At 49.1% G+C, this 16,356-nt stretch overlaps 1 protein-coding gene across 1 annotated transcript; it reads right to left on the minus strand.

Annotated features, from left to right (window-relative positions):
• Positions 1-1,041: 1,041 nt before the first annotated feature.
• Positions 1,042-8,917, minus strand: LOC125345143 (ral guanine nucleotide dissociation stimulator-like). The gene is made up of 12 exons (XM_048337376.1): positions 8,856-8,917; positions 7,514-7,581; positions 6,924-7,192; positions 5,971-6,186; positions 5,549-5,652; positions 5,044-5,128; positions 3,318-3,374; positions 2,790-2,876; positions 2,316-2,345; positions 1,865-1,986; positions 1,574-1,660; positions 1,042-1,235 (listed from the first exon to the last, which is right to left on the minus strand). Exons 1-12 carry the CDS (start codon positions 8,915-8,917, stop codon positions 1,115-1,117), a joined length of 1,308 nt encoding a protein of 435 aa, XP_048193333.1. The 3' UTR covers positions 1,042-1,114.
• Positions 8,918-16,356: the final 7,439 nt, after the last annotated feature.

Raw genomic sequence — 16,356 nt, forward strand, 5'->3', positions numbered from 1 at the left:
TAGACATATATGCAATATACAATGTATCAAGAACATATAGAGTATTCACAGACTTGGTCTCTACTGTCTCGCTGTCTCCCTTTGTTAACAGTCATATATCAGGGAGATCATGCCCCTTTGTTTTCTGTGCATGAACATTATTTTTAGGAACAGACACATTTGGGTGATGAGGCTGGTTCACAGTTTCTAAAATAGAAACCAGGTTCTCATGTTCTGAAAGTTCTTCTGCACTAGGGAAGGAAACAATGCTCCAAATCAACTGGGTGTGTCCTTCTGTGAGTGCCCAGAAGAGAGAGGGGATAGGCTCATACAGTTCTTCTACTGTGCTCTTGAAGTGGGAGGAGTGTCACTTTACTTCTGAGGATGACACATACCAACACAACCCCAGCACTTGTCCCAAAGTGCCCCAAGACACAGCGTACACTCTTTAGAGCAGGAACAATTTCCTTGTCCAGGCCCGCCCTGGCATAGCTCCTGAATGAGACATTTGCTCACACCACTAGCACAGAGTGCGTTGTAACAGCTCTGTGATACAGGGAACCACATCAGATATGTCAGCAGGGCTAGAGGAAGCCCAACACACTGTGACTCCATGACTCTTCCAAGCTGATCCTATCTCCCTCCAGGAAGTGCTCCAGTGACCTTCCTGCAAAGAGTTGCCTCCTGCCGGCCCCACAGGGGGCAATGCAGAGTTGGGGTTTTGTTTTTGATTTTTTTTTTCTTTTCTGTTTTTTTTCTCTATTTTTTTTTTTTTGTGGCAAAGCGGGGTTGGGGTTTTGTTTTGTTTCTTTTGTGGTTCTTTTCTTCTTTTGTGTTTTTTTTTATTTTTGTTTTTTTTTTTGTGGTGAATCGGAGTTGAGGTTTTGTTTCTTTAAAATTTTTTTTTTCTTTTTTGGTTTTTTTTTTTTTTTTGGTTTTTCTTTTTCTTTTTTCTTTTTTTTTTTTTTGGTGTGTTTTTTGTTTTTGTAACATTCTAATAGGCTAGGCTGCCATATTCACTTAATATAGGATTGCCAAAGAAGGATTGAGAGGGTTTCAGGATTGGCGGTGAACGCAGGGGAGGTGTGGCCTGGGCCACCTTAGGTTTGTGGTGATTAGCCCCAGTCCAGCCAGACTAAGGTGAGATGATATTAATGTTTTGGCCCTTTCTTTTCCTGGGAAGAAAGCTGAAACAGGCTCTAAGCTTCTTCTTTGTCCTCTGGAGAAAGGTCATTTGGAGTGGCTGGGAGCCGCCACTGCAAGGGAAGGCAGTGTTGTGTGAATGGTGGCATCAGAGAGGTTCTAGAAGTGCAAGCCCCAAGCACAGTTCAAGTTCCCACTCCCCAGTACCCTGCTAGCATGCAGCTCCAGTCCAATTTCTTGGCAATCACTGCTTTCCTTAATCTGACCCCTTCTCAGGGATGGATCCCAGAGACTTCATAGGGGAAGAAGGTGAGGCCCAGAGAACTGAGCCTCTGAGCTCAACAATAGGGCTGCTGTCACCTGGGCCAAGTCTGCCCAAGCCTGTGGGGCCAGCGGGTTGCCCAGCCCCCCATCTGCCCTGGCCCCTGCCTGACAGGGCCCATCCACTTACTTCTTGTCAGGATTGCCAATGGCTGAGCGCTTCTTGCTTGGACAGTCAGTGGGACTGCAGGGCTCCAGCGTACAGGACAGCTCGTAGCTATGACAAATATGCCCGTGAGGAGACCAAGTGCTGTGTACAGCTCCCAGCCCAAATTGACCTGGGCGTCGGAGCTTAGTGACCCACCCCTCATTAGGCCCTCTAAAGTGTCTATCCCGTCCCCCTCACCCAGATACACACCTCAGTCCCTCTGGCCCCTCCTAGGGATGGCCCCTTTTGCTGCCCCAGAGAGTGGCAACCTACCTGGCATCCTTGCTGAGCCGCTCCAGGCCCCTGAACCACTCAGTAAAATGGTGGTCCACTCGAATATTATAAAAGCGGCAACTGCGTTGCAGCTCTCTCATCTGATCGAGGATCTCGATTTCCTGGCCATGGACAGCACAAGGGCAGTGACAGGGCTGGGCTGGCCAGGGCTGGGCTAGGCTGTCTTGGGAGGGACCCAGCTCCTCTGCTGCTCTAGCCACCCAACATCCACTGAGCCTCCCAAGGCTGCCTGGGAGCTCACAGCCATGTCCTTACAATCCATCCTGCCAGCAGGGAATCTTCTGGGTGCCACCTCATAACCCACCCTGCCTGGGGTAGCACTTCTTTCTACTGCCATTGCCCCCAGGAGAAAAGCGCAGAGGGGCAGGCCTGACTGCACCCCCCTGCTGGCCCCCACCAGCCCTGTCCTGTCTAGGCAGCTACCACTCACCCGTATCAAATTCTTCTCTTTGCTTTTCTCCTAGAAGGCAGAGGGCATTGCAATTAGAATGGGGCCCTTCTGCCCTTAGGACCTCTGAGCAGGGCCTCCTCTAGCCACAGGATCCCATGTGCATGCATAGAAAGAGGACCAACTAGCAGAGTGGAGGGCTGGGCACCGAGCATGCAGTCAGGTGCAGGCAGTGTGAGGACTGACCCTTCTGTGCTAGGAGGAACATTGTGGCTTCAGGGGAATAGGCCTGGCTTGGGCCACAGGTTGTTTGTCTTAGGAAATCTGCTGCCAGGTGGGGCCCCAGATCCTCCCTTATGGGACTTGAAGTCTCAGGTGGGCTCTGTGCCCACAGCATGGGGCTCAGGCAGCTGTGGGCGGCACCTGCTCTCAGGGGCATTGCACTCAGCTTAGAGCACGGCCTTGAGGCCACCAGCAGTGCCAGAGCTCAGGACGCCAGCTCCCTGTGCTACTCACATCCTGGGCATCCACGTAGGCCAGGTGAACCACGAGGAAATCTTTCAGGAAGATTCTCAGATAGGGCACGATGCCCTTGATCATCCCCTGTAGGATTGGCAGGGTGATGGTCAGAGCCCAGGGCCCACCCTGCCCCAATCCCAATGGACTTCTCAGACAGCCTGCACCCACACAGGGCCTCCCACATCATGGGATCCTGGAGAACCTGTGAGCCCTCTGTCCACAGCCCTTACCAGCTGCTTGCAACTCCAAACTCTACAGGTCCAGCACTAGGCTTTTGTATGCAGAGTCCAAAGGGAAATAGCCCACCACTGCCCAGCAGCCTCCTCAAGACTCTGCCAAGCCCTGGCTCTGCTGGCTGTACTTCCTCCTTCCCATCTGACAGCTCCCTGATCAGGGCTCCCATCTCCCATAGCGTGATCGTCCCTTCTGCTTGCCACCCTTGGGGATGAGCTCCAAGGCTAACAGAGCTAGTTAAGGCTAGCGTTTTCTCAGTGAGGCATCCTGGCCAAGGTCTCAGTCACTCACCATCTTTTTAGACTGCCTAGGACCTCCTTTGAGCAGCTTCGCCAGCTTGCGGGTCTCCTGCCAGAATCAAGCATGTTGTGAGTGAGGGCTCTGTCTTGTGCATCTTCCTAGTGCCAGTGTGTTCCTCGTGCTATGCATTTGGCTGCTGTGCAGGGCCAAACTTTTAATGGCCAAGCTGACCAATTCTAGCTCAGGCTTGGTCCCAGCACTCACTGCTGGGCATCTCCCCTGGACACCGGGCCTCCTCTGCTTGCTTCCTCAACTGCACAGCCCGCCTCCTGGCACTGAGGACTGGATAGGGTCCTCTGCTGCCTGACTCCAATGGTGCTGACCTGCCTGGCATTGGGGGGGGGGTCATACCTCCTCAGAACTCTACAGGGTTCATTGCTTTCTCCTTTGGGAGGAAGGACAAAAGCCAACCAGGGTGGTCAGCCTTGGGAGCTGTGTAGCCCTTCCTATATTCCTGGAGAAAACTGAAGGATACAGAAGGCTGTTGGGCTGTTCTGTGGCCTCAGGCCCGTAGGGAAGGGGTCCATGAGCTTCTCAGCAGACTTCACTCAGCTAGCTTTTCTCTGAGGGTCAGGATCGTCCCGGCACAAAGGGAAGGTGCCATGGCGTTCCACAATCCTTCCTGACCACAACATCCTGACTCTCCTCAGCTGAGTAGGATGGGGTTGTGACTCCTGCAATATCTTCCCCTCTCTCTGCGGCCCAGGCCCATGGGCTGGGGCAGGAAGCTCTCTCTACCTGTGCGCAGCTGGCACAGGAGCATCCCAGGACCCACTTGTGCACACCAATGTGTCCAGAATGTGAGGGGATGTGCCTTCAGTTGCTCTTAAATGGGAAGAGCTCAGGAAAGAAGAACCAGGCCTTGGTTTTTTCTCACCTTCCTCTTTGGGGGTTTCTTTTCCTAATTTGTTTTCATTGCCACTAGCAGACCGCACGGTCGGGGTGACCTTTGAAGGTTGAAGCTCCTAGTGGCTAGGCTACCACCTGAGCCACAGGTCCATTTCCCCATTTGGGGGGTCATCTTCCAGCTTTCCATGCCAGGCTAGCTTGGAACAGCAATCCTCCCATATCCTCTTGTCAGAGTTGGAGTTAGGTTGAGAGACAAGAGTTAGGGGTACTTGGCCAGCCCTGTTTGTCAAGGCCTTGGGCCATGCACAGCCTCTGCTGTGGGCTGGGAACCTCTCAGCTGGGATCTGAGCATGAGCAGCATCAGCTCTGTGGATACATTCAGAGCCCCACAGCGCCACTGGCGGCGCAAGGCTGCTCTGGGTGATTGCACCCCAACCAAGGGGGGCCTTATGCATTTGGCCAAGGGGCACCCCTGAAATGTCCCTAGCAGAGAAGGCCAATTCTGAACAGTGTATCTAAACAATGAGGGGCAGGAGTCAGTGGAGGCATCCTGCACGCAAGCCAGCCAGATGTGGGGAAAGGCAGCCATGGTTCTGGGGCCTATAGCACATTTGGCAACATGTGGGTGGGCAGAAGCAGTCCCCAGTCCTGGAGATCCTCTGCTTCCCTGGGCCACCATGTTTTCCCATTCTATGTCCCAACCAGAAAGACCTCCAAGGACTCCAGGGCTCTTGACCTGCAAGAGTGCCTATCAGTCAGCTCCTCCCTTGCCTTTCCCCCCAAGAGAAGGGCAACCATGTGGCCACACCCCTTCAGCATGAGTGCCCTCTCCATCTCTGCCCTCTGCCTTCCCCTCCTCATAGCATACCTTCAGTAGCAGCTCTCTACTCTTAGAGTAGTTGTTTTCAGGAGAGGTGATCTCGGCCAGCTTTTGGAATGTGAGCAAGTCCTTCCTGCAGGAGCGACAGAGTGAAGGTGTGGGAGGAGGCAGTTGGACTCCATTTTGTATGGGCAGCAGGCCTCCCACAGGGCAGCACAACAGTGTCCAAAAGCCTTTCCCTGAGTGTCCGGACCCATGGCCCATGAGCAGTTTCTTGTTCCTGGCAGAAAGCTGTGCTATCCCACTTCCACTAGTCAGTGCTGCTTTCATTTCAACAAGACACAGATGTGTGGCCACCTCAGAAAACCCAATAATCGTGTGTTTCTGTGTGCCTGTATTCAGTGACTGAGCCTGCCAAGGACTGCCTAAGCCGTGCCTAGGCAACAAGTGTGCCATTCACATTCCCTGGCCTGTACTTTTGGGCCCCAGGTCAGGGAGGGTGCTGTCTACCATGTGGACCCTCAGGGCATTTCCTCGATGAATAGGTACCCACCTGGAGACCTGTTGCCATGACCTGTGCAGACGAGAGATGGCTCTGCTCTGCAGGGCAGACATGATGGCGTGCAGTGAGGAGAAATTCCTCAGGACGCGGCAACCCTGAGGAGGAAGATTGTGTGAGCCTTCGCTGGCACTGTTTACACCACTTACCCAGAACTAGAGGGGTCCTTGGAATGGCAGGGCTTGGCAGGGAGCTAAGGCATCCCAGGGAGCGTTTGGGCTCCCCCAAAGGCTGAGGAGCAGGATAGAGGGAAGAGCCCACCACTGGTGGCCTTGGACTGGCTGGCCCTGTTAAGCATGGGCCTGGCAAGATGGGACTGTGCTCCACAGAGGACCTGAGCACAATTCCAAGATGCACAGGAGAGAGAGATGGGAAGGGACAGCGAGAGGCCAGAGGCCGTACATCTCATCCCCTACCTCAGCCGCCTGGATCCAAAATTCCAGCAGATGCGCCCTGACTGAGGTGTTCATGCTGAGGTCCCCAAGACAGTGGGTTGTAACCAAGGACACGACCTTGTTAAAGTGTATCAAGATGACCTGGATGCTAGGGGCCAGGCGTGGCTTGCCCTTGTTGTATCTCCGGGACCACATGGACCCCAGGCACTGGTTGGGCTCTGCCTTCACAAAGAGCTCCTGGGGAGAAAGGCCAGGGTCACCAGGTCCTGTCACACAGCACAGTGCCCAGGCCCAGGCCTGGGATCCCTGACCCCACACAAAGACACACACACACACACACACACACACACACACACACACACACACACAGAAAGACAAATGGCTCTGGAGCTCAGAGCAGGGAGTAGTACACTCCAACTTCTTGGATTCTCTGGATCTGCTGTGCTGACTGCCCAGCACACCAAGCCCCACAGGGACTCCAAGGGAGCTAAGTTGGGAAGGAGACAGTGGTGCTTGCCCAAGTGCGCTCAGTCCTCCCAAATGCCTTCCAGACCCCGGCAAAAACTTCTTTTGCCCAAGCCCAGCCAGCACATGTTGAGGTCCAAAACCAGTAGCATAAGTCCTACCACAAAAACTAGCACCCTTTCCCATCCCAGGCTTGGCTCCCATCGGGTCCATATCAGGTGCCTGCCAAGGGAGTGAGGAGACCACTGGCTCCTGGTACTTTAGGCTGAGCTGTATCCTGCCTGCCTCTCTTTCTGCTCCAAGGCTTGAATCCACACATTTCCAGGCAGGGCAGCAGGGCTCTCCTCTTTAGGGATTGCACGTAACCAAATGGTCCTAGACAGACAGGTGCCAGATGTGCTGGGGCTGGGGCAAGAATCCTTGGGCTCCAGGGAAAGGAAGCTTGGGCCTGGGCAGAAGAGGGCACAGGAAACCCAAGCCCCCACATGCAGCCCTGCCCAGGCCCTCACCACATCCATCCTGGTGAGCTGCTCCGACATCAGCTGGGGAAGTCCATTCAGGGCAGGAGGCACCTTCCGGCTGTGTCCAATCTCTCTGCTCACAAGAGGAGGGTAGTAAGGTTCTTGGGCAGGAACTGCTGCCCAATCCAGCTCTGAATGACCAGAAGTGGAGGGAGCCTGCTCCTTCACGTTGGCCAGGTCGTAATGGGACTCCTGCTGAGGTCTCCAGGCAGCTGCACTGTCCTGAGCAAGCCCTGGTGCACAGGCATTGCATGCTGCTGTGGAAAGCAGACCCAACACCGGAGTTGAGCTTCTCGCGAATTCCTTGTCGGCCCTAGAGCACCTATAATAGGGATCCTCTGTGAGGCTCTTCAGGCCAGGAAGGGTTCTTGCAAGTTCATCCCTACACCACCTGGAATTATGTTGACACATGGCCACAGGCTAGCAGAGAGGAAGGGTAACAACTACACGTGCACCGACAAGGCGCCTTCTTCTCGCTGCTTGGGGCCTTGGGGAGGGAAGACTTTAGAGGGACTCGAAGGAGTTGGCCAGGCAGACTTTGGGCTTCCCGAGTGGGTGCTCATCAACCTTGACTGTACCCAGTGTCACTCTCAACTTGGTGGGGGCATCTCCCCAGGTCACAATCCAGGTTGAGGGTCGGGAGGTCCTATCCGAGAAGACAGAGCCCTCCAGCTTTCAGCAGGGCGCTCAAACTAAGCCTCAAAATCCAGAACCTGGGGCTGAGACACAACTTGGGCGCTTGTCCCTCCACCTTCACATGAAAGAAGAGCCAGAGGTTATAGAGGATTCAGGTGAGGCCAGGCAGAGTGGACAAGACCTAGCCTCACTAGGTGGAACAGAAGAGCTCACTCTGAGCAGTCTGAATTCCACTGAGCCGGCCTTGTTAGAGGAAAGCATTCCTATCAGTCTCAATCGCTGTCCCTTATGAGGAAAGCCTGGCTAACACAACCACATTGCCATAGCTCTGCACAAGCATGGAGGGGGCTTTTCCCTGAGTGGACCATGTACAACTTGCAGTGATGTCTGCTGACGGTAATACCCTGGTAGTTGGGAAGCAGGCTTATTCACAAGTGTGTGTTGCTAAGGTATGCCCACATAGTGCTGAAGAAAGCTTGCCCTTCATACTTAACTCCCAGACAGAGTACCTGAGCCTGCCACCCACAGTGGGCACTAAGCTACTCTCCCCCAAGCTCATGTCAAGATCTTCACACGTTGCACACCATAGGGAAGGTCAGCAAGGTGGGACCTCCCTTGGGCTACCTGATGGTATTCTTTCCCTGTAGAGCTCCTGGAGTCTGGGCCGCTTCCCACTACCCAAGAGGTGGCAGCCCTCCTCCTACCGAAAGAGCAACTCTGTCCCGGGAGCCAGTTTGGTGTGTCACTCAAGCCCCTCACTGAGCCCTGCCAATATAGGGAGCACTGTGGGCTATAGCACAGCACTGAAACAGACCTCTCCTCACAGCAGGACTAGGTCTGAGGGCCCTCCATGTCCTGAGCTCCCAGGGGACCTGTGGCAGGAGAAAATGGAGGACCTATTCTCCTCAGATGAGTCACAGTGGCAATGGTGGAGCCAAGCCCTCCTTATAGTCCACTGTGCCCATGAGCACTGGTACTGGAACTACCCATGACGCCTTCACTCTAGCATGCTCCAGGTACCCATTTTGGAAGACACATGTCCAACATGCTAGGAAAGTTCTGCCCCCCAAAGAAGCCCATCACTGACCTCCTGGCTCCTTTTAACATCTCACAATGTCAGAACAACTTTTGAGAGCAAACCATGTTTTGCACACTCAAATCCCTCTTGCAAACATTCTACATGGCCTGACACTTGTGTGGATCCTGCTGGTTAAGTATCAAGAATGGGGAGTTGAGGACCTTGTGAGAAAAACAGCTCAGTGCATAGAGCAGGAGGGCCTCTACCATAATGCAATTATCCAGTAAGGAAAGGCCAGGATAGCGTAATATCGGGACACAACTGTCATTTCGGTAGATATGCTAGATATGGATGGAATCATGTCAGGTCCTTCCTGGACAAATGGTGGCCAGACTGTCCTCACCAGAATGAGCGAGGAACCTTCAACATTGAACTTGGCCTATATGTCCTACTATGACTGAGACTTGAGTGGACTCTGTGCTACAGGACATTTAGACTTCTGATTCTTTTTTACCCCTCACCTGCTACTGTGTGGCTATCCTATTCCTTGTGTACTAGGAAGAAGCAATGGCTGCCATGTTATAGGTGAGCACAAAGTCACCTCGAGGAATGAAATCTTTCTATCACATAGGGAACTTGTCACAGGCCAGCCATTACTGAATGTGGCTTTTGTGAGCAGGTGGGTAAAAAACCCCAGTGCCAACCCACCCAAGAACTGGGAATGTGCTTAGTGGTAGAGTGCTTGCCAAGCATGCACGCATGAAACCCTGGGTTGGATCCCTTTGGAGCACAGCAATAGAAAAAGCTGGAAGTGGTGCAGGGGGTCAGAAGGTGGAGTGTAATCCTTGAGCCCAAAGCCAGGGACAGTGCCTAGGCCCTGAGTTCACAAGCCCCCAATTTGGTAAAAATACAAAAACACATCTGATTTTCATTCTGTCTCTGTCTCTGTCTCTCTCTCTCCCTCTTCTTCAGTCTGTTCGTCTTTTTATTTTTTTTTTTGCCAGTCCTGGGGCTTGAAATCAGGGCCTGAAGACTGTACCTGGATTCTTCTTGCTCAAGGCTAGTACTCTACCACTTGAGCCACAGTACCACTTGTGGCTTTTTTGTATATGTGGTGCTGAGGAATCAAAGCCAGGGCTTCATGTATGTGAAGCGAGCACACTACCACTAGGCCATATTCCCAGCCCCTGGTTCAGGCACTTTTTACCAGTCTTGGGGCTTGGACTCAGGGCCCGAGCACTGTTCCTGGCTTCGTCTTTTGCTCAAGGCTAGCACTCTGCCACTTGAGCCACAGTGCCACTTCTAGCCTTTTCTATATATATGGTACTGAGGCATCGAACCCAGGCCTTCACGTATGCTAGGCAAGCACTCCATCACTAGCCCTGGCCCCAGGGCTTTAATTTTTATAATATTTACAGTGTTACCAATAATCTTACCACTAGTGTTCAAATAATGAATATAAAAGTGTATCCAAAAACATGATCTTTTTTGGGGTTGGTGGGGGGCAGTCCTGAGGCTTGGACTCAGGGTCTGAACACTCTTCCTGGCTTCTTTTTTTGCTCAGGGCTAGCACTCTGCCACTTGAGCCACAGCGCCACTTCTGGCCATTTTCTGTATATGTGGTGCTGGGGAACTGAACCCAGGGCTTCATGCGTATGAGGCAAACACTCTTCCCACTAGGCCATACCCACAGACCCATGATCTATTTTTATATACTAAAATATGTGTTATAAAAAAGTATTTGCGATCCATAGACTTCTCTGTGTAATAGAAATATTAATGTCTTAGATTGACTCGAAGGTGGAGTTTTATTCCTATGAAGGACATACAGTACTTCAGCTTATCTCTACTGAAACATTGTTTGAAAAAAAAGCTGTTTGCATAGCTGTGTAGGATATTTTCAGTGAAGAGCATTCTAGCCTCCTAGAATGATATGCGTTTATAAAATACAGCAGACTGGGAATATGGCTGAGTGGCAAGACAGTTTGCCTCACATACATGAAACCCTGGGGTCGATTCCCCAGCACCACATATATAGAAAATGGCCAGAAGTGGCGCTGTGGCTCAAGAAGTAGAGTGCAAGCCTTGAGGAAAAGGAAGCCAAGGGCAGTGCTCAGGCCCTGAATCCAAGCCCAGGACTGGCAGAAAAAAAAAGAAAGAAAGGAAGGAAGGAAGGAAGGAAGAGACCATCAGATATAGTCCATTTTTAATAAATGAAAAATTACAAAATAACCAAAGCAATTAACATAATCAGCTGTAAGTGGTTCCCATTACAGTTCCCTGCACTTTTACCCTTTCTTGTAGACACACATCTTCAGTTTTCCGTTGATGACACAGTGTCTACTGAACTAGGCACCAACTTGTTAGTGGTAAGCTAGTTTCTTCTCCCAGTAAAGCTTCACCTTTACTTATGCTGCTCCCTATAGGAATACAGGTTCTTCCCTTGGGACCCATGTGGAATCCAAGTGGACAATCATTCCAAAGCCCCAGTGCTCTCAAAGCTGACATCTTAGCTCATACAAATACCTCACTTGGCTATTCACCTAATCTCACATGTACTTAGTGTCGTTTGAAAGGTGTACATACCCTGAATGTACCCTGAAATTCATAGGGATAACTCTATTATCTATATCAGCACTTCAGGAAGGGAATGGAAGAGAATGACAAATTTTCAGTAAAGCATATGTATTACAGGATACATTCTATTATATATTTAAAAATATAAATATAGTAAGCTTTCACTTTCTAAAGCCGAAGTAAAGAATTTTAACTTCAATTTCCTATGGTGATTTTTCATGTGAGCTGTAACAGTAATATATTTGAATATCTACTATACTTACAGAGTACATCAACACTATCAGGCACCAATGAAGAATGACATATTCAGTACCAGGTCGGGAAACCATTGCTCATGTTAACAGTTTAATGCTATAGTTTTGAAGACAGAAAGCTTTTGAATACCATAGAAAAGATCATCAGGCTTTACGTTTAAAAAAAAATCAGATCTTTTAGGAATTCTCTGTGTACCTTTTGCCTTTATGACCAAAGTTATTCAAGTGTCCAAAGGTAAAGCTATGTTACCAGTGGGGAATAAAGAACAAGAGCAGCTATAACTCTGTAACTGAAGACATCCCTGGATATACCATACCTTAAAGGTAATGCAATCCAGATTCTTGACATCTTCATAACCTGTTGGCACTCTGATGCCACGGGTCGATTCTCTGAGGAACTCTCATACGTACACATTTCTTTCTGACTAAGATGCTTTCTATTTACATTTTTTCTTCTTTAAAACATACAGTTCAGCCGCCGCGAGTGCAAAGTCCAGACAGCAGGAGCTCCACGAGCTCCACACTGCGCGCAGACTGGTCCGAGACAGAATGCTGCTCGGGACTGGAGGCTCGGGACCGAATGGCCGGGACCAGACAACAACAGCAGGGGAACCAGGCGGTGCAGACAGGGAGAGCAGGACGGGAGAACCGAGACCGCCACCGCCAAACGATCCATCTCCACACCCCAGCCCGGAAAAGCCCACAGCAGCGCAGGACATACACAGAATCCAGGACCAGTAAGTTCCCCATTGTTCCCCCCCACCCCTCGCCCAGGAGATCAGCTGTAGAAGAGACCCAAAACCTCAAGTGGAGCTCATCACGAGGGAACAAAGAAGCTAGAGCTCCCTCCCTCCCCCTTCCTACCCCGAATGAACAAAAGAGCCCCATATCTGGTGGTTCTATGACCCTACAGCTCCTGGGAGGACACAGGAGCTAGCAGCGGGTGGAGCAGCGCCCAACAAAGTGACCGGGAGACAACTTAGGCCAGCAACCCCAAAGCCCGAGCTGGGGAGCCTGAATCTATCCACACCAACCCCCCACCCCCAGCAGGGACCCAGGGACTGGTAGGCATTTGAGCGCCACCTGAGGCGCCCTGGTCCGTGCAGGCTTTTTGAACAACAGTCACAGGCTTGCTGGTGTGCAATACCAGCCTAGCAGGGTCACCTGGGCCTGAGCACACGCCCCACCCCCTCACCCACAGCAGAGGTGCAGAGAGCCTGTGGGCACCAACCACCTTCCAGACACTGGAACCTGCTGGGGATCACTCATACCGCCCCCACAGTAGATTCACGAGAAGATGGAGAAGAAAAAAACAACCGAGACTAAGATAAAAGAAATGATTGAAAGCCTCAGGACTGAATTCAGAAAGCAGTTCCAGGAGTTTAGAATGGAAGTCTCCAAGGACCTTCAGCAAGAAAGAAATGGAAGCAAAAATGGATACAGTCTGCTCCTCCATTAAAGAAGACTTTAACATCCTGAGAAACAAAATGCATGAAAAAATAGATTCAAAATACAACTCATTAAAAGAAATGACCACAATGAGAGCTGATCTGGCAACCATACACATCTCACTCGCCTCAATGCAAACCACACTTGATGCCACATCACAAAGAATTGATCATCTTGAATCTCGAGTCTCTCTTTTGGACGACGATGCAGCTGATAAGGACCAGAAGATTACTGCACTCCAAGAAACTGTCAAACTCCAGGGAAGACCAATCCAGGAGATAGTGGACAGGGAGAAGATATATAATCTGCATATAATCAGAATCGATGAAGGAGAGGAGTACCAGAGCAGAGGATGCAACACATATTCAATAGTTATTGCAGAAAACTTCCCCAATCTCACAAGGGATAATCTCACCCAAATAATGGAAGCTTATAGGACACCTGGCAGACCAGACTCTAGAAAATCCTCCCCTAGGCACATAATTAACAAGACCTCAGATCTCAAGAATAAAGAGCAAATTTTGAACGCAGCCAAAATAAAGAAAGAGCTATATTACAATGGAATAAAGATCAGAACCACGGCAGACCTCTCCACACAAATTTACAACGCACAAAGAGCCTGGAAGAACAAAATCCAAGTCCTCCAGGCCAACAACTGCCAACCCAGAATTAGATACCCAGCAAAATTAGAATTCACTGTCGAGGGAAAAACCAGATCTTTCCATAGCAAAGAGGAACTAAAGGATGATGTGAATAAAAACAACAGCCTTACAGCAAATTATAAGAGGGGAACCCCACCCAACAGAAAATGTACAGGACCCCCAGATAGAAACAGAAAAAAAAACTACAATAGCCAGAGCCCAACAGGAAGAGCAGCTCAATAAAGACAAGAAAGAAAGAGAGGACAAAGAGCCAAACAGGAAAATGGAAGGGAAAAAAACACGTTTATCCAGGATCTCTTTGAATATAAATGGTATAAACTCTCCGATAAAGAGAAGCAGACTGACAGAGTGGATCCGTAAACAAAAAGTTGCTATCTGTTGTCTTCAAGAGACCCACCTTACAGCAAGGGACAAAAACAGGCTCTGAATGAAAGGATGGAGCAAGCTCTTCCAAGAAAACGCACTGGGGTAGCCATCCTGATTTCAGACAAGCTGGACTTCTCATTAAGTTCATCTCAAAAAGATAAAGAAGTGCACTACATTGTAATACAAGGAAAAATCCAAAGTCAAGACATCAGGGTGATAAATTTATACTCACCGAACACAAGAGGCCCTAGGTATGTCAAACAAATTCTCACAGATCTACAGAACAAGATAGACCCAAACACAATCATAGTGGGAGACTTTAATACTCCACTCTCTCCAGGAGACAGATCCAACACACAGAGGATTAGCAAGGGAGCCGAAGACCTAAGTAACACCATATCCCAAATGGATCTGACAGATCTGTACACAGTTTTTCACCCTACAGAGACCCAATACACATTCTTCTCAGCAGCCCATGGAACATTCTCCAAAATAGATCATGTCATAGTCCACACAAAGAACCTCAGCAAATACAAGAGTATTGACGTCATCCCATGTATTATATCTGATCACAGTGGAATCAAGATAACCTTCAATAACAAAGGATACCACAGAGGCTACACAAATACTTGGAGGCTAAACCCCTCACTGTTATCTAACACTTGGGTCACAGAGTAAATTAAGGATGAAATTAACAAATTCATAAGCTACAACGACAATGAAAATACATCACAAAGAAACCTATGGGATACAGATAAGGCAGTGCTGAGGGGCAAGATCATTGCCCTCAGCACACACATTAAAGAATGGAAGCAGAGCAGGTGAATAACTTCACGATGAAACTAAAACATTTGGAGAAACAAGAAATAATTGAATCTAAAATGACTAGGAGGAGAGAGATCACAGAGACTAAAGAAGAGAAAAATCTGATTGAAAATAGAAAGATCATTCAACAAATAAAACTAAAAGCTGGTTCTTTGAGAAAATAAATAAAATTGACAGACCTCTCGCAAGACTTACAAAAAAAAAAGAAAAGAGGCTCATATCCATAAGATCAGGGCTCATATCACATAAACAGAGCTAAGACCAAGAATCATATCGTCATCTCAGTCAATGCCCAAAAAGCCTTTGACAAAATACAACATCCATACATGTTAAAAGCCCTGCAGAGAACAGGGATAGAACATTCTTTTTTTTTTTTTTTTTTTTGGCCAGTCCCGGGCCTTGGACTCAGGGCCTGAGCACTGTCCCTAGCTTCTTTTTGCTCAAGGCTAGCACTCTGCCACATGAGCCACAGCGCCACTTCTGGCCATTTTCTGTATATGTGGTGCTGGGGAATTGAACCCAGGGCCTCATGTATACGAGGCAAGCACTCTTGCCACTAGGCCATATCCCCAGCCCTAGAACATTCTTTAAAACAATAAAAGCCATATACAACAGACCAACTGCTAATATCATATTAAGTGGGGAGAAACTAAAACCAGCCCCCTAAACTCAGGAACAAGAAAAGGATGCCCACTCTCCCCACTTCTTTTCCACATAGTGCTGGAATCCCTAGCCATAGCAATAAGGCAAGAGGAGGGCACCAAAGGGATCCACATTGGCCAAGAAGAAATCAAACTATCCCTATTCGCAGATGACACGATCTTATCTCTAAAGGACCCAAAAAACTCAGTCCCCAATCTCCTACACTTAATAAACTGTTGTGGCAAAGTAGCAGGATACAAAATCAACCCACAAAAGTCTGCAGCTTTTCTGTACACCAGCAATGTACAAGCAGAAAAGGAAATTATGGAAATAATACCATTTAAAATAGTTAAAAAAGAATAAATTACCTAGGGATCAACCTAACTAAAGACGTGAATGACCTATTTAATGAGAACTATAAAAATCTAAAAAGGGAAATCAAAGAGGACACAAGGAGATGGAAAGAACTCCTATGCTCATGGGTAGGCAGAATCAACATAGTGAAAATGGCCATATGCCCAAATTGTTATACAAATTCAATGCAATCCCATCAAGATCCCAGCTACACTCGTCACTGAAATAGAGAAAGCAACCCATCAATTCATATGGAACAGCAAAACGCCCAGAAGAGCCAAAGCAATTCAGGCAAAAAAGTAGTGCAGGAGGTATCACAATACCAGATTTCAAGCTCTATTGTAGAGCCATCATATCAAAAACAGCCTGGTATTGGTATGGAAACAGACCTGAAGACCAATGGAATGGAATAGAAGACCCAGAAATAAAGCCGCATTCTTACAGTCAGCTGATATTTGACAAAGGAGCTAAAGACATACAATGGAAAAAAAACAGCCTCTTCAACTACTGCTGCTGGGAAAATTGGGCAGCCATATGTAGAAAACCCAAAGTAGACCCTAGCCTATCACCATCCACCAAGATCAACTCAAAATGGATCCAGGACCTCAACATCAGACTTGAATCTTTGAAACTACTGA

The sequence above is a fragment of the Perognathus longimembris genome, unplaced genomic scaffold (genome assembly GCF_023159225.1).
Source record: "Perognathus longimembris pacificus isolate PPM17 unplaced genomic scaffold, ASM2315922v1 HiC_scaffold_5345, whole genome shotgun sequence".
Classification (NCBI taxonomy): Eukaryota; Metazoa; Chordata; class Mammalia; order Rodentia; family Heteromyidae; genus Perognathus; species Perognathus longimembris.